This window comes from Meles meles, chromosome 1 (genome assembly GCF_922984935.1).
Source record: "Meles meles chromosome 1, mMelMel3.1 paternal haplotype, whole genome shotgun sequence".
NCBI lineage: Eukaryota > Metazoa > Chordata > Mammalia > Carnivora > Mustelidae > Meles > Meles meles.
Window position 1 is genome coordinate 195,245,318 of NC_060066.1, and position 17,630 is coordinate 195,262,947.

Below are 17,630 nucleotides of genomic sequence, written 5' to 3' on the forward strand. Positions count from 1 at the left end.
AGACTGACCCCTGACCTTGACCACATATTGACTCCTGATGCTGAACACAGACTAATTTCAACCTTGGTCACTAGCTTACTCTGACCTCAGGCTGACACCACTCTATCCCCACCCCTAAGCACAGGCTGACCACAGACCAAACCCAGCCTACCTGATACTCATTGGGCCAGAAGGTGCTGACAGCCAGCTCTGCCTGGTGCCACTGACGGCCATGTGATCCTGTCATGTTCCAGACAGCACTGCCCAGGGGACCCCCATTGACACGCACATAGATGCCCAAGGTGCCCGGGCTATGCCCATCCCGGCTGTACAGGAAGTAGCTGAACTGCACGCAGTGGGTGTCATTCTCACTCAGGCTCTGGAAGATGACATGGGCCCTCTGGCCTGGAGCATGCTGGGAAGCATTGACCATCAAGTAGGAACCTAGAAAGAGAAGAGGAAGAGGCAGGAACTAAGGAGGCTTGGGGAGTGCCAAGGTCAGGTGAGTAGAGGAGGGGGGCAGAAACAAAGGACTCCAGACATTTAGACTCATTGGGAGTCAAGAGTTCTGAGTTCTGGTCCCAGCTCTGACTCACTAGGTTGAATCTCTTCACCTCCCTGCATCTATCTGTTCCCCAGAGGAGAGAATTGGAGAAGCAAAAAACACACAAAAGTGACTCTCTCAAAACCCTTTATGGCCCCTTACCACCTACAATTACAGTCCAAGCTCATGCTGACCCAAGACTTTCCCCATGTGCTGAGCTGCCCTTGGAGGCGGAAACTAACTAGGTCATTCGTCTTGGAATCAAGAATCTGGCACATGACAGGCCCTCGAAAGCTTCCCTTTCTGAAGCCCTCCCTCCCTATCCTTCTACAGGCTTCTCTCCTGGCCCTTGAATCATTAATAAAGTGTAAGTCTGTCTCCCCAGCAGCCTGTGATGCCTCCAGGTCTCCACTGGGTCCCCAGCACAGGTCTGAACCCAAACTGAATAAGTGTGTAGAACAGAGACTGAATGAAAGGACTCTAACTTCCCTTCCAGCCCCCACCCTGGGTCTAAATGCCTGGGATACAATTCTCTTGATTTGCAACATGGAGAAAGGCAGAACTCTCCTTCCCCAGATCCAGATCCAGGCTGTGCATGGGCAGAGGAGTGGAGGGGGCCTGGCAGGATGAGAGTGGGCTGGACTCCTCAGGACCTGGCTGGAGGATTCTGGCTTCCCTTTTGTGGGGAGAAGGCCCCAGCAGCTGCCAAGAGGATGCCCACAGCCACCCAGCGCTGCCTCCTCCCGGGCTTGGCTACCAGCCAACACAAGCTCATTCAGATCCCAAACCACAAGGCTCCCTGCTCTGGGAGGGCTCCCCAGGGACTCCACTGGAGGGGATCTCATTCATTTCTGTGAGCCAGAGGCCTGTGAAGGCAGCTCCTGGATCCGTCCTGGTGGGGTAGTAAACAGAACCCCCAAATCCCCATCCCCACCCAGAAAGCGGTACATCCTGGCCCCCAACAGTGCCTCCTGTCCCACTCCTCCATCCTCCTCTCTCCTCTCCCTGTGAGCAGCTGTGTGTGTCTCTCCCCCTTTCAGTCTGACACTCTGTTCTTGCCTCTTCCTCTGGCTTCCTCTGCTCCTCTCTCTCCTCTCTTTTCCTCATTTCACTCTGCGTCCCTCTCCTTCTCTTTCGTTTCCTCCCTTCATTCAGGTGGCTCTTCCGTCTCCCTCCATCCCCAACTCCCTTCCCTCGAATATAAGTACCAAGAGAGCAGAGACTGTGGCCCTCTTGTCAACCACTGCAGCCCCATGATCCAGCACAAGACCCACACTAAATACTAAATTTTTCTCTCCCTTAGCTCTGCAGGTGTGAGAGAGAGGCAGAGCCCACACAAGGTCCCTGCCATGGTGGGCACCTTACAGATCAGTCACACAGGTCAGACTTGGAGACCCACTAGCACAGAGGTCAAACAAGGAGCTGAGGGCTACTTGTGCAAAGGCAGAGAGAAGTGTCCCAGGAAGGGCACAAAGGCAAGAGGGGGAGACAGGGAGGCCTCCAGGAGGCAAGGTGAGCAATAGGAGATGACCCTAAGGGCTGCCCGTGTCAGGCTGTGCTGGGCCCCTCTGGTGGCTTCAAGTCTTGGCCTGACCACTGAGAACTTCCGCTGACTCTTCCCAAACTCCTGACAGCAGGTGCAATTGCAACCATGCTGTGAGCTGAGTAGCGAAGGGCCTGGCCCCTACTATGACAGGGCAAAGGTGAGGACATCCTGAAGTTTCTGCTTCTGAGGTTCCCTCAGCAAGCCCATTTGTTCTCATACTATGCTATGTCTTCCAACCTAAGCGAATAAAGTTGATAAGTTAGCCTCCATCTGTCTTATCCTTTTCTGGATGCCCCGTTGATTCTGCACCCAGTGAAGGGGTGCTGGTAACTGGACCCCTCAAATACCTCCAATAATAGCAACTAAACATTAATTGAATGCCTACATGCCACTCCCGTGTTATGCGCCTTGTAGACATTATCTAATAACCCTATGAAATGGATTACTGGGCTTTCCCCTTTACAGTTAAGATCATGGACGCTCAGAGAAGTTAAGTGATTTGCCCAAAGTCACACAGTTGATAAGACCAGGATTTGAAGGCCAGTCTTCATGACTCTGGAACCAGTATACTAGGGGCCATCATCAGAGTAGGACTACGGTCCACATAATTAGACTCCTGACTCCCATCGCAGTGCTCATGATGCCGGAAGTGCCTCATCCTGAAACAGGGCAGAGCAAGGTAGAAATTGGAAAGGATCCGGGACTTCCAAAAAGAAGGGGGCAGAGGAAGGAAAGTTTTGCACACACCCAGCCCCCCGGGTTACAGCTCCATCAGCATCTTCAAGTCCTGGGGGTCAAGGATGCAGAGGCTCTCAGGGAGAAGAGAGCCTCCCTGAAGGTGGGGGGCTTAGGAAGACCTGAAGGGAGTAGGATGGACCCCGAGCTAACCTGTAGCAGGAATAATGGGAAGTGGGTTTTAACTATCCTGGCTATAAGGGCCTTTGATTACTTGAATCCGCACCCATTTTACAGGTAAAACTACCTGATACACACAATTGGACAGTGTCCACAGAGCCCCACATTCATAGTATCAAGTTTGTCATTACAGATGCAAAAGCAGATGAGACCCAGAAAGGTTAAGGAACATGTCCAAGGGCACACAGCAGGGAGCTAGAACTAGAAGGAGAGAAAGAGGAATGGTGGTGGAGAGGAGGCTCACCATGGGGCAGATCCGCCGGAGACCGGGTGCCAGGGTGGACGTGCACTTGCTCCCACTGGAAGTCATCGTACTGGGCCTGGCTGTACTCACAGGGCACTGCTGGGTCACTCACTTCCTCAAAGGTGCAGCCGGCTGTGAAGGCAGGGCCTGGTTAACCCTGGCTAGGGAAGGACCCCTGGCCAGGAAGGCTCCTGGGGCTCCCCTCTAGGCGCCCCCACTGCATCCTCCCACCCAGGCCCACCCCCTTCCCTCCCTCTCCTGGGTCTCTCTCCACTGCTCCCTCCCTCCAACAAAACTCTCCCTCCTCCAACCCTTTCCCTCTTCTTATTATCTCCACCAATATGAAGACCTCCCCACACCACCCACCCCCTAGGACTCGTCAGGACCCCACCTTGCTCAACCACCCACCGAAGACCCTCCTCCAGGAAAACTAGTTAACGTTATCACTACATCATTAGAGCTTCACAACTCAGGAGATCAGGTCTAGAATTATCCCCACTTTACAGACGAGGAAACTAAGGCCTTAAGGGCACACAGCTCAGGACTGGCAGGCTGTGAGCCCACAAAACCAGCCCTGATGATCTCTCCTTCACAGTAACAATGGCCACGATCATTCTAAGCCCTCCACGGCAGTAGCTACCAGCTCTCAGCATGGCATCTCATTCAGGCCTCAGGTCCTGAGGCAGGGACCCCTATGATTCCTGCCATAGGGGTGAGCTTCGGGGAGTCACTTGTCACCCAATCACCTAAGTCAGGTCTCTGCCTGCAGGCCTGGGACAGGAAAGGGCCACACGTATGACTAGAGAAGCAGTGTCCCGTGATTCGGATCCAGTATTTATAGTGGAAAGGAGAAGAGGAAGGAGGGAAGAAGGCGGGGTAGAATCAGACGTGAGTCCTCTGCCTTGCTAATGAGGCCCATGTTTCTCAGCTCATCGGAACCCCAGTCAGGCACCTAGTAAACACCAGAACGCCGTGGGGGGCAAGAAACTGCACACTGGTTCCCATGCCCACCCCCACAAACCGCGGTGCTAACGGGCCCATTGTGGGCAGTCCAAGGCCTCAGAGACCTGGGGGAAAGGCCTGGCCAAGTGGTGAGGAAGCAGGGACACGTCAGGCCAGCCCCGTGCGAGGTACCTGCCAGCCACCCCATCTGACAGTTGACATGATGGAGGCCCCAGGGGATGAAGGGCTCTGTGCACAGTATCCCAGGGCGGGTACGTGAGTGGGCTGTGGCATCAGACAGACTTGGGATTGAATCTTGACTTTGCAATTTGCCAACCCTTGTGACCGTAGGCAAGTCGCCTCCTGTTCCAAGCCTCAGTTTCCATCTTTGCACAAGGGGTTGTCCGGGATACAAGTTGGGGTGCGCCTATCACCAGCCCTAGCGCATGCAAGCTCTCAGGAAATGGCCCTTCACGGGTGCCCCTGGAGCCCACCAGAGCCACAGAATGGGCCTCGAACCCGCATCAACCGGATAGCAGAGCCTGTGTTTCCTTCACTAGGAGGAGTGCATCCGAGCTGCTTCCCGGGCTCAAGAAGAGGATGGAAGAGAAATAAAGAAGGAAGAGAAACTGGGGGCTGAGGGCCACATGCTGGGCAGGCCCATGCACTGCAGCAGGGACTACCCTTTGGGGGGCTCTGCTGTGTCACCTGCTACAGGGACCTCTCTCGGTTGTCACGCAGATCACCTGAAGTAGCAGAGGGGGACACACTCAGCGGAGCCAGGCACGCAGGGGCTCGCCACGGTTGGGGGGGGGTCTCCCGTTCCTCTTCCTGCACCCCCTCAGAGTGTAAAACAATGAGATGTGGGGATGAGACTAGCACCGAGTGGATGCGATGAAATAACAGAAGCCTCTCTCCAGAGCTGGAGCAGGACCTTGACTGTGCTCTTTGCCTCTTTGTGCGAAAAGCCCAAGTCAGCAGCATGCCCTGTGTCCTGTGGGAAGGAAGTTTTAACCCAACCTGTGCCAGGAAAGCCTCAACTCTCCCTCCAGAAAATGACCCACAGCGCAACACAGAGGGAGGCCATGGCCCACAGGGATGGTCAGGGAGGGCTTCCCGAAGGAGGGGACCGCTGACTTCCTTCAGCCTGAGCTTAGTCTGCAGTCTGCTCCAGAGGTTCTTGGCCAAGGCTCCCTAAGGCAGAGGGATTGCCAGAAAGGGAAGCCCAGGATCTAGAGCCTGGGTGGGGCTCAGGCTCTTCCTACTCCTTTAAAAGGCAGGTTCGGGGCGCCTGGGTGGCTCAGTGGTTAAGCCGCTGCCTTCGGCTCAGGTCATGATCTCAGGGTCCTGGGATCTAGCCCCGCATCGGGCTCTCTGCTCAGCAGGGAGCCTGCTTCCTTCCCCTTTCTCTGCCTGCCTCTCTGCCTACTTGTGATCTCTCTGTCAAATAAATAAATAAATCTTTAAAAAAAAAAAAAAGGCAGGTTCAAGTACAAGTAGCTGACCAAGGATGTCTCATCCATGGCCATGGGGCAAGCCCAGGAGTGCCAGCTCTTTGGCTTCCCCCGTCCAACCTCAGCCAGGACACATGAGCTATCAGGACTCCCAGACTGCCCCACGTCAGCGGCCCCCAGACAGGCTGACCTCAGCCAGAGTGGCCCCCAGCTGACTATCCCTGGCTATGCGGCCCCAACAACATCCAGACCACCTGACTTCGACCAGAATGACCACCCAATTGCCTGACCAGCCCCAGGCCAGCTGACCCTGGCCAGAGTGTTCCCTGACCCCTGCCAAATAACGACTCTTACAACTGATCTCAGCCAGCTTAACCTCCCTGGCTGACTTTCTCTCTCCACAGTATCCCCTTAAGCAGAATGACTCCCTCTCCCTGGTCCGTGTGTCTATCCTCAGCCTTGTGCCACTGGGCCAGACCCAATTCCAACCAACCATAGCCCTTAGGGGATAATACTTCTGGGTTCAGGCTCGTCGTGAGAGCCCTGTCCCCACATTCTCCCCAGTGCACTGTGGGGTGGGAACCATCAGGCCTCCTAGGTCCTGAGGAAAACCCTATCCCCTCCAGTCTGGATGGTTCATGATCCACAGCCCCAAAACCAGCCCCAGCTCCTGCTAGAGACCCAGCTCCTGCTGGAGGCCACCAACCTGGGGGGAATGAGATCAGACTTTGGATTCAGAGCAAGAATGGTAGCAGGAAACCCCTCTGGCCTCCGTCAACACAGACACAGGCCCCAGCACCCGCACGCACACACATCACCACCACCATGAGACGGCTGCCGTCACCATCTCTGCCCAGGAAACTCCATAGGAATTCGTAAGGTCAGTACTAGTATTATTCCTGTTTTACAGATGGAAAATGAGACAGAGAGATGAGCCGGCTTGCCCAAGGCCACGCTCTAAGTCCCAGAAGCTGGGATTTAAGTCACCTCTCTTTATTCAAGGAGATTCGGTCCAGACAGAATAAGGCCCCGGTATTCTGCTGGCCACATGTGTTAATTCAGTTCCATTCACAGGAAATCCGTCCACTAGAAAGTCCAAAGCAGGTCCCAGGCTGACACTATTAGAGGCACCAGGATGATTAAGATTCTGCTCTGCCCTCAGGGACCTCCCAGTCTGAGTGGGGGTGACAAAGCAGAGAAGGGTCAAGGCCACAAGGGGGGTTCAGGAGAAATACTTTCTGGAGGTGGGTGCATCTGAGTAGGGTCCAGAAGGATGGTTATCATTCTGGCCAGAAGAGATGGACCGACGGGTGTCTGAGCAGAAGCAAAGGAGGGCAAGGAATAAACACGCAATAAGTCCAGAGCCTAGGGAAGAGCTCAGACTGACCCAAGCCATGCGAGAGAAGGCTGGAGAAAGGAAGGTCAAGGCCAGACCACGGAGGGAATGCCTTCTGTGTCCAGGTGAGAAGTTTGGCCTCATTTAGAATTGGGAACCCTGAGCAGGTATTTGAGCGGGTTTTGGGTGAGACAGTGAGACAACCTCTATGCCAGGAAGAAGGCAGGTGTGGTCTCCAGAGGGCACAGGATCTGGAGGGAGCTCGGTGGGACAAGCCCCCATGCGGTCCACAGTCAGATGTCCCGGACTACTGAGGAAAGAAGCCTCAGGTCCCCATCCAAGATGCCAATGGCACACACTCTAGTTGCACCCAGAAGAAGCAACATACACACACACACACACACACACACACACACACACACACACACACGCCTGCAGCCCCAAACTCCCTTCCCCCAGCCTAGTCCAAGCCTCAGGGACATGGTCTCAGCCAGGATAGGGCCAGGGAGAAAACCAGATTCCGCCACGGGTACCCCATCTCTGCCCCGGCCTCCCACAGAGGGTGGGCTGAATCAAGTCGGGACCCCCACCGGTTCCCCCAGCCCCAGCTCAAACTGGCCCAGCTACATTCCTCAGCTAATCTCCCCAATCTGGCAGGCGGTTGCTGAGGCAACCGTCAGCCACAATTTGGGAAGGCAGGAGGATGGCTTATCCACATCCGGCTGGGCTATGATGGGGCGACAGAAGGGGCAAAGCAACCTCAGCGGGAAGAGTCAGAGTGTGGGAAAGGGGTCTCCCCAGCAGGAGGGTCTCCACAGCTCCACGTGTGCATGTTTCCATATGTCAACATGTGTGCGTGTGCACGCGCGTGTGCACGCGCGTGTGCACGGCTGTGAGAGTGACAGCCTGGTACAGAATCATGAGCACGCAGCTGGGAGGAAGGAGACCTGGATCTATTCCCTGCTGAGCCTCTCACTCCCTGTGTGACCAGCAGCAGGTGACCTGCCCTCTCTGAATGGCTGCTTCCTCACCTATGAAATGAGAAAGGGGACCCAGGCGACCTCTAGGGCTACTTCCACGTCTAGGATTCTGGTTCCTTTCACGCAAGTATGCACGTGAGCAAGAATGATGTGAGGGCGGGGCGCCCGGGTGGCTCCGATGGTTAAGCATCTGTCTTCGGCTCAGGTCATGATCCCGGGGTCCTGGGATCAAGTCCTGACATCAGGTTCCCTGCTCAGCTGGAGCCTGCTTCTCACTTGCCTTCTGCTCCCCCTGCTTGTGCTCTCTCACTCTCTCTGTCAAATAAATAGGTAAAATAAAATCTTAAAAAAAAAGAAGAAGAAGAAGAAGAATGTGAGGGCAGAGAGAGACTATGGTGCAGAGCTTTGTGAGGGTGACCATGGGTCTCTGAGTGTGGGTCCCCCAGGCAGTGTGCCGTGAAGTTGGGCGTGTGCAGGCGTAGATCCCCATGCAGAGTATCTGGGTACACTCAGTGCTAAGCATGTGCCTACAGAGGAGGAGGGTATAAGCGGTGGGGGAGCCGGGAGTTGTGAGTGTGTGTGAGTGTGTGTGTGCATGCTCCCCTGTGTGAGCACCAGACTCCTCCCCACCAGACACGGAACGGTGCTCTGTGCCAACTGTGGCTGCCAGCCACCGCCAGTGTTTTCTGAAGGACCCTAGGTAAACAGAGTTTGTTTGCAATGAGATCTTTGTTCTCTTTGGTTTGTCAGTAGACCATCCAGTTCCCAAGGGTGGCCCCAGGAGAAACATAACTTCTCCCGCCAGACTGCAAGTTTAGGAGCTGGGATCATACCCAATCAGAGGCACAGCCCCAACCCTGGCCCAGGGAAACCAAACACAACCCCAGTGACAGCCCTGGTCTATTTCATCATCTGAAGCTACATCCCTATGCTAAGTAACCCAGCCCAACCCTGGAACCAACACTGGCCTCACCACTGGACATTCTTGCCCAACCCAGCCCTATTCTGTGTTCTCCACCCCAACTACAGCTCCAATGTCAGGTCCGTCTGACCCCACCTTCTCCTTTCCTAAGGTCAGAGACACCTTCAAACCCCATCCCCAAGCCCTCTGTATAGCAGATAGCAGTGGCTAGACTCACCGACCCCATGATCCCAACTAGTCTGACGCCAACCAACCCCACCCAGGCTCAGGCACCATGACTTGAACCCAGAGACCTAGCCCAGTGCATTTCGCTGCTTTTCTTGCCCAGATCGATACATCCAGACATCAGCCCAGGTTCCCTGGGCCCAGAATAACCAATGAGTAATTAATTAAGGGCAGAGGTGACCACCTTCTAATCACCCAGGATTCAGCATGGCTGCAGCCAGGAAGATCACCCAGGCAGGACCACAGAGAGAAAAATCTGAGCTAGGACCCCTTCCAGGAGCCAACATGGGGCATGGTGATGCCAACATCCTTCCACCTCAGCTGAGAATAGAAGGAAGCCAACTACAGTGGGGGGACCTTAGGCCAGACACACTCCCCGTCTCCCTGATCACCATGCACCACAAATCCCAAGGTTCGTGGTAGGGCCGCCATGGTGGTGGTAGAAGGGGAAGGGGTGGGGCAGGGCCTGACACCCCACAGAGAGGCAAAGGGCTGGATAGGGAGCTGTGCCATGCAGAGGTACATGGGGCAAAGAGGTCACAGACCCCTGCAGTGCAGAGACTCTGCGTCATAACAAAACACAATGCAGCCGACCAGAGAGGCAGAGGGCTAGGCACAAACCCATGCGGTAGGAAAATCTGCCCTTTATTGCGGTCCATGGAGACAGAGAGATGTGTGGTGCCACAGCGTGGTGTGCTGGGAGCGCAGGGCAGCAGCTCTGCCCCATACAGAGGTGGAACACGGTCATACACCACAGGGGAGCAGAGCACACGGCGTGCACGCACCCCAGTACTGACCCCCGGGTGCGGCATGGCGGAACCAGTGCAGAGGGGCCGCCTCCATCATGGACCTGACCCAGGGCTGCACAGAGGCACAGCGCACCAGGACAGCGCATCCGGTGACACACTGGGCTGGCACTCGGTGCCGTGTGATAGCTGCGTGGAGGAATGCCAGGGCGCAAAGTTTGAGCCCTACTAGCTCTTCTCCCTCTCCAGACACTAACACAGGGCCAGGGACCTCACTGGTGCTCCGTGACCTCTCACTGCAGGCAGGTGTCTGATGCAGGCATGCACAACAGTACAGAGACACAGGGGTGTGGGGCGGAAGGAACCACTGGGCGGGGCAGCCTCGTCCAGAACACAAACTCAATACAGTCCCCGGGAACGGAGTACATGTAGACTCAAGGGCAGGGGTAGAAAGTGGCACAGAAATGCCATGCGGAATGGTGAACTCGAGGCAAGGGCTTTGGAGTCCTAAAATCCAGTGTTGTGCACACAACCCAGCCGTGAGCATGCGCAGTACATGTCAGGGCTCAGGGCGGTAACCCCGTGCCCTGCACAGATGAGCAGATGTAACGCTAAGGACGGTGCAAAGGTGCAACCTGCAAAACCCGCCAGTCCTGGAGCCCAAGAAAGCGGCTCCGAGCCACAGCATGAGCACAGAGCATGAGCAATGCAGGGCAGAGGGGCGTGCAGGGCGGGCGCTCGCGGCAAAGAGGTTGCTCAGCTGTGGCTGCCAACGGGAACCTGGGGGAAAAGGCACAAGCAGACTCCCCAGCGGGAATCCCTGGAGAGGCTGAGGCTCCGTAAGAGGCAGCGTGGTGGTGGCCATGGTGCGGTGTCGTGTGAGGGGCTCGGCCGGAGGGAAGTGCAGGAAAGCAGTGGGACTGAAGCGTTACATGCAACAAAGGTGTGCGGGGCTGGTAGGGTGCAAAGGTGGGATGCAGAGCCGCTGTGCCCAGAGACTCAGGAGAGGCCGCGTAGCCAACACAGTGCAGATCCCCACTGCAATCGTGCAGTGCAGAGAGGCACGTGACGCAGAGAGGCAGTGTGGCCGGAGCCTGCCATCTGTTGGCACTGCACAGTGGCAGAATGCTAGGAGCTAGCCCCAGATCCCTGGAGAGTCCACGCGTGCGGATGGCGGTGTAGGACAGGAAGATGCGGCGGAGGTGGAACTGGAGGGCACGGACCCGCAGGAGTGTCCACATAGCCAATACAACACGGGATCCCGGCACAGACACGCGGGGCAGGGCTGAGATGCGGCATAGTGCCAGGACACCGTGGGCCCAGGAACCCCGGAGAGCATCTGCCCACAGTGGGCCAGCGCCGTAATGCAGTGCAATTAGGCAGAGACACGGCACACTGCCAATGCCACGCGGGGAGGTCGCGCGTGCTGTGACGCACTGGACAGCAGGGACGCCCAGACTCCTGGAAAGCCCTGTGCCTCCAGCGATGCCAGTCTGAGCCGGCTAATCCACGACTTGGCTGCTGAGGCCTCGTCTGCCCCAGGGACTTCCTTCCACCCCGTGCCCTGACCCCAACATCTTCCACCCCAGTGACTCTCCAAGGGCGCAGGATGAAGCCATTGCTGGACGGGCGGCCAGAACTGAGCACATGGTCCAGGTATTTCTATCCGAGCAGGGCCCCAGCGTGTTGGCAGGCAGACAATGAATTCTGATTCTGCTGAAAAGCTTTTGGGCAATCAAAGCACGTCCCCTGGCCCCCAGCCCAGGGCAGTGCGGTGCAGGGCAGGACAGGGCAGAGACAGAGAGGGGGACCTTTTGGACTATAGGCCCTGGTACAGGGTGAGCAGGAAGTGAGATGAAGAACAGCGGGGAGGAGGTGAGAGGCGAGCCAGATGCAACCAACCTGGCTGGTCGCTGCTGCCCTCCCCACCTCTACCTCCTCCAGGGCCTGGACTTCATCAGAAGCCAAAAACAAACTTTTCGGAGCACACGGGATGCCCGCACACAGATACACACGGGCTTAATAATTGTTGGTACTTAACGCAGTGCTGACTAGGTAGCAGGCCCCATTCTAACTACATACCTACATGTATAAAATACACTACAACTCCGTGCAGTGTGTTAAATAATTACCCGATGTCACAGATGAAAACACTGAAGACCCAGGAAGGTCAAGTAACCTGCCCAGGTGTTACACAGCTAGTAGTGGTGGGGCTGGGGTTAGGACCCAGAGCCCATGCCCTTAACCATGCTGGAGCTAAAGCACATGTTTACACACACACACAACCACAAGGGTGCACACGTCCACACGTGCAGACACACATATACACGCATTCTGAGCAGCGTATCCCCCACTCTTTCAACAGAGACCCATCTCTCCTTGTGGTCCACATAACTTTCTGACACCTCCCAGTTGTCACCTCCCCCCCCCCAAGAGAGGGAAAGAATGTGCATGCATGTGGCGGGGCGCGGCAGGGGTGGGGAGCAGAGGGAGAGTGAAAGAGAGACTCTTTTTTTTTTTTTAAGATTTTATTTGTTTATTTGACAGACAGAGATCACAAGTAGGCAGAGAGGCAGGCAGAGAGAGGGGAAAGCAGGCTCCCTGCTGAGCAGAGAGCCTGATGTGGGGCTCGATCCCAGGACCCTGAGATCATGACCTGAACCGAAGGCAGAGGCTTTAACCCACTGAGCCACCCAGGCACCCCAAGAGAGAGAGACTCTTAAGCAGGCTCTATACCCAGTGCGGAGACCCATGCAGGACTTGATCTCAACGACCCTGAGATCCTGACCTGAGCCAAAATCAAGTCGGATGCTTAACCAACTGAGCCACCCAGGTGCCCCCAGTTGTCACCCCTTATCCCCCAACTGCCCCATGTCCCTCTGTTCTCTCCATCCTCCATCTGTCCCCTGACCCTTGGCTGTTCCCCCAACACCACCTGTCAGTCCCCTCGGCCCCAGCTGTCCCCAGCCCCCAGATATATCTTATTGCTCGTCACCTTCCATCCCCAGTTGTCCCCCATGCTGCAGCTGTTACTCTGCCCCCAACTGTGATCTTAGCCATCAAATATCCCCAATCATACCCCTTCCCAATTTCCCCATCCCAATCCTTCCACCCAGCTTCTACACTCTACTCCAAAACCTCAGGGACCTTTCCGAGTCCCTGCTTTCCACATCCTTCTGATCCTCCACTAGGTCCTGGGATCTGCGTCCTGGAAATCTGCCCAAGACTTCCTGAGCCAGCCAGCAACAGCCTCTTCTGCCCTGTCTGTGTCAGAAGTCCTCCCCAGCCATTCTTCAGGTAACGGCCATCCTGCCCGGACCAAGTCCAGGGAGCATACTGGCCCCATCTGTGACTGCCCTCTGAAGCCCAGCTCCACCCTCCACCTACTCCAAGCCTTCCCTGTGTACCCCAGGGTTCCCATCAATGCAAACACTGAGAGGGCACCAACCATATACAAAGTCCTGGAAGTGCTGGAGAGTTGACAGCAGAATGCGGACCAAGGAGGACTACTGCAATAGTCCAGGCAAGAAATGATGGGCTAGCAGGAAGGGAACATGGATTCAACAAAACCTTCTTCAATGGCTGCTGAGTGGTAGTTCTATCAGACCACTTCCACCCCCAGAGGTGTCCAGGCCTCACACCTCCAGGACAGCCCCATCCATAGGACTTTCTGCCCTGATACAAACGTCCGCTCCTGCACTGACCAATGCAATAGCCACTAGCAACATGAGATTCTTGAGGACTTGAGATGTGGCAAGTGTGACTGAGGCACTGGTTTGTATTTTCATGAATTCTAAGCAATTTACATTTAATAACCACATGTAAGTAAGTGGCCACCATATTGGAAACATTTCCATCATTGTGAGATGGAGGCACCAGGCAGAAAACATTTCCATCATTGTGAGAAGTTCTATCTGCAGGAAGTTCTACTGAGCGTCAGCTCTAGACTGACTATGGAGAAGCAGAAGCATTGGCGGGCCTTCTCCAGAGGCTCCTGGCCTTGGGGTCTGAAGGGAGATCGGAGCGGCAACCCCCCAGGGAAGGGGGTGTCAGAAGCTGGGTGGCAGAGGCCCTGCTACAAAGCTATACACAGTCACCAGGACACTCCCTACCCAACACATGCACACCCCATTCCTGGAGACAGAAACTCCGACCACAGCGCACCCCACACCCAGACTCACACACACCTGGATACTCTAATGCATGGGCTCCCTGTTGGGGAACACAGATACCCCCACAGTCCAATATCCAGACACTTGGGAACCCCACACCCAGACATCCAAGTACTCAGACAGCCCCACATGTGGACACAACACAGAGACACTCCTGTACTTGAGCGCCCATGAACCTAAGGACTGATGGACACCCGGGTACGCCCACCTCCAGATCCAGAGACACTGGGCCATCCTCCCATAGCTTGGTCCTGGGACACCCGCATCTGGATACTGAGATGCCACCCACCCAAAGAGGTCTGCACCCAAACTCCGGGAATTTGACACTTAGATACCAAGATACCCTAGCAGCAGGCTCCCCAGGGATCCAAACAGCTGGTCACCTCCCTATTCCAAACTCAGATCCTGCCACAGGGTAACCAGATGGCCAGATACCTTGACAAGTCATACATATGTCCTGTGTGCCAGGCTGCAATCATACAATCACACACATACACACCCCTCATCTCATTCTGACTGCCCTGGATCACACCTGCACACCCCTCAGCCAGACTCCCATAACCCCACCTGCAGGGGTCACTACAGGGAGCAGCCCCCTCACCCCCCGGGAGCTCACAAGCTATTGGCACAAAGGCTGCGACCCCACCTGCTTACTCCAGGATCTGGGACAGAGAACTGAGGGAGTCTCCCCTCCTGATGCAGGGCCTGCCCTCCCTCCTCCCAGAACGCTCAGCTCCAACTGACGGTTGGGATTCCATGCCTCCACCACCTGCCGAGGCCTCCAGCACAAAGGCTGAGCCTGGGGGCAGGAAGGCCTGCCAGCTGCTGGGGGGCGGGGTTGGAGGCAGAATTGGAAGCTGGAGAGTGGGGGGAATGACAGGCAGGAGACCGATCTCTTCAGTCTCTTCCAGGGACTCAACCTCCCCAACTCACAGCTCCCAGATGACTCTGTACATGGCCTTTCCACACATAACACCATCCCCCGGCAGAATTTTCCAGATTCCTGGAGGGAAAACCAAATTCTTTAATCTCTACTTTCAATGGAGTCAGTGCGCCCCCATCTGGCTTCTCCGGCTCAGAACTTGACCCACTGGACCTCATTCATTCTTTCTTGCCACATTTATTCAGTGCTGGTGGGCCAGGACTTGAACCAGACATTAAGGACTCCAAAGTGACCTAAATACCCAGTCTCTGTCCTCACAGAGTTCATGGTCTGTAAGGGAGAAAGGACCAATAAACTGTAATTGCAATAATTACAATGCTGTGAAAAAAATCTAATCAACCCCCATTATCCCTTCCTGAGCTAGAACAGGGAGTAACCAAGGAAGGCTTCAGGGAGGAGGTGATGCCTGCGCTGAGACCTGAAGGAAGAACAGAAGTTCACCAGGAGAAGAGGTGGAATTAGAAAGCTCTGGGAGAAAGCACAGCTTGGAGGACAGAAGGGAGCTGCGGGAGGAAGGAGGGGCACAAGGCACCCCTAGAAACTCTAGCTAACCCAGTCCTGCATGAAAAAACTACCCCACATGTCTAGCTTAGCAGATGACGGCAGGGAAGGATGGCAGCAGGCCTCAAAGCAAGCAGTTGTCCACTCTGAATTTTCTCTGAGACTTGAGCTGGGCAGGGGGCCGCCAAGGAGCTCAGCACCCACCACCCTGGCCACTCTCACCACCTCCTGCTGAGTCCCCCCCCCACCAGCCCCAGGGAGAATACCTTCTATCCGTTACCTTCCATCCAGCTGCTCAGACAAGCCTTTATTGCCCAACCTGAAACCACTAGGCAGCCTCTCCCTCATTCCTGTTGTCCACAACCCCAGGAACCAAAAGGACAAAATGAGCTAGAACACAGAGGAATAAATTATTGCAGATTTGCATGCCTACAAGACATCACACACCTAACTTTGGTGGGGCAGGGGATACAGGAGGCATTCAGGGAGCTGGGCTGATCTTACACAGATTGGGGGCAAAGATAGATTGTACCCCTTCTACAAAGTGTTTATTTATAAACGAAGCCCCAAAGGTAATAGCTACAAGGGTGCCAGGAACTTTAAAGTGATTTGCCCAAGGTCACAAGGACAGCAAGTGGCAGAGGTAGAATTTGAACCCAGGCCCCCCTGGTTTCAAATCACAGTTTCTGGGGCTCTGTAACAGTCCTCAAAGCCATCTTTTGTTGCCTGGCACTCACAGAGCCTTACTTTACAATCTACCAAGTACTATGCACCATTATGATGATACCCATAAGACATATGAGGAAACCAAGACCCAGAAATGGAAGTAACTTGCTCAGGGTTTCACTCCCATCGGAAACCTCAGTTCTTGGCAAGAGGTGGAGCACAGGAGGGTTCTTGGAAGGGGGGAGGAGTGGGGGGGCATAGTAATCTTCCGGTTTGATCTCAGGGTGGGGGAGGAGCAAAGTTGCTGGGGAGGGGTTGGAGGGGGAGAGGAAGCCAGGCCCCAGCTCCCAGCCAACCGCAGGAGCGACTGCGGGAGCAAGAGGAGGTATGCCGGAGAGGCCCGAAGGGGCGGCGGGGCAGCGAACTCGACTCCGGGGAGGCCAGTTCTCCGAGGCTAACGGCCAGGAGGAGTCTCTCTGGGGCCAAGGTGGCCCAGCACGTGCTTTGGCTCTGATCTCTGCTTGGGGCGTCTCCCCGTTACTCCGCGCCCTGGGTACCAAGCTGGAGACACCCAAACGGTGGAGATTGAGAGAATGAGGCTGCGGGAGGAGACCGGGTCACCCCTGCCCCAGGGTACCGGTAGAGTACAACTCCGCTGGAGGGGGCCACAGTCCGGGATCCCAGGCCCCAGGAAAGGAAGGGGGGCGGGGGAGTCAGACACACGCACACAGCCGACACACGGTCCACAGCACACACGGACACACAGACACAAGCTCCGGATACGCACATTCAGATCCACGAACACCACACACACACACCGCGCGATCGCACAGCATACAGTAACACGGAGACACACGTACACACTCACACACGTACACACTCACACACACCGCGGTCCGGGCCGGCCAAGAGGCCGCACAAAGTTGCGGAGTCGGCCAAGGGAGTGTCCCGCGAGACCCCGGTGTCCGCGGCGCCTCCTGCCCGCCACGGAAGGGGGCGCCATCCCGCGCCCCAAGGCCAGGCCCTGCCCGCGCCGGGACTTCGCAGCCCCGCCCGACCACAGCGCCCGCCGCGCCCCCCCACCATCCACCGCCCGCCGGGTGCAGCCACGGCCGAGCCCCGCAGCAGCGCCCGCCCGCCGGCCCCCGGCGCCCGCCTCCCGCCTCCGGCCCTCCCCGCCACCGGCCCGGGCGCCCCGAGGCCCCAGCGCCGCCTCGGAGCCGCCGGCCGCCAGCGCCGCGCAGAACTTGCGAAACAACAAACAGCCCGACATGTCGGAGTCGGCGGCTCCGGGGCCCCCTTCCTCCCTCCGGAGCCTCAGGCCCGGCCCGACCCGGGAGGGGAGGGGGCGCCGCCGCGACAACTTGTTCCGGGCCCGCGCGCCACATACGCACACACGCGGGGCGCGCGCGCACACACACACACACACACACACACACACATCCAGACACCGCCCCCTCGGGCGGCCCCGGGCCCCGGGCACACACTCGGCCACCGCCCAGGCGCGCACCACAC

The 17,630-nt window shown here is 56.4% G+C and overlaps 1 protein-coding gene across 8 annotated transcripts in view; it reads right to left on the reverse strand.

Annotated features, from left to right (window-relative positions):
• PTPRU (protein tyrosine phosphatase receptor type U) overlaps positions 1–17,630 on the reverse strand; it is a 76,943-nt gene that overhangs the window by 58,352 nt on the left and 961 nt on the right. For all 8 annotated transcript variants that reach the window (XM_046012630.1, XM_046012592.1, XM_046012621.1 and 5 more), the window contains exons 2-3: positions 3,229–3,360; positions 152–423 (exon numbers count right to left, since the gene is read on the reverse strand). In XM_046012630.1, coding sequence (XP_045868586.1) covers positions 152–423; positions 3,229–3,360 — 404 coding nt within the window. The remainder of the gene's footprint in view (positions 1–151; positions 424–3,228; positions 3,361–17,630) is intronic.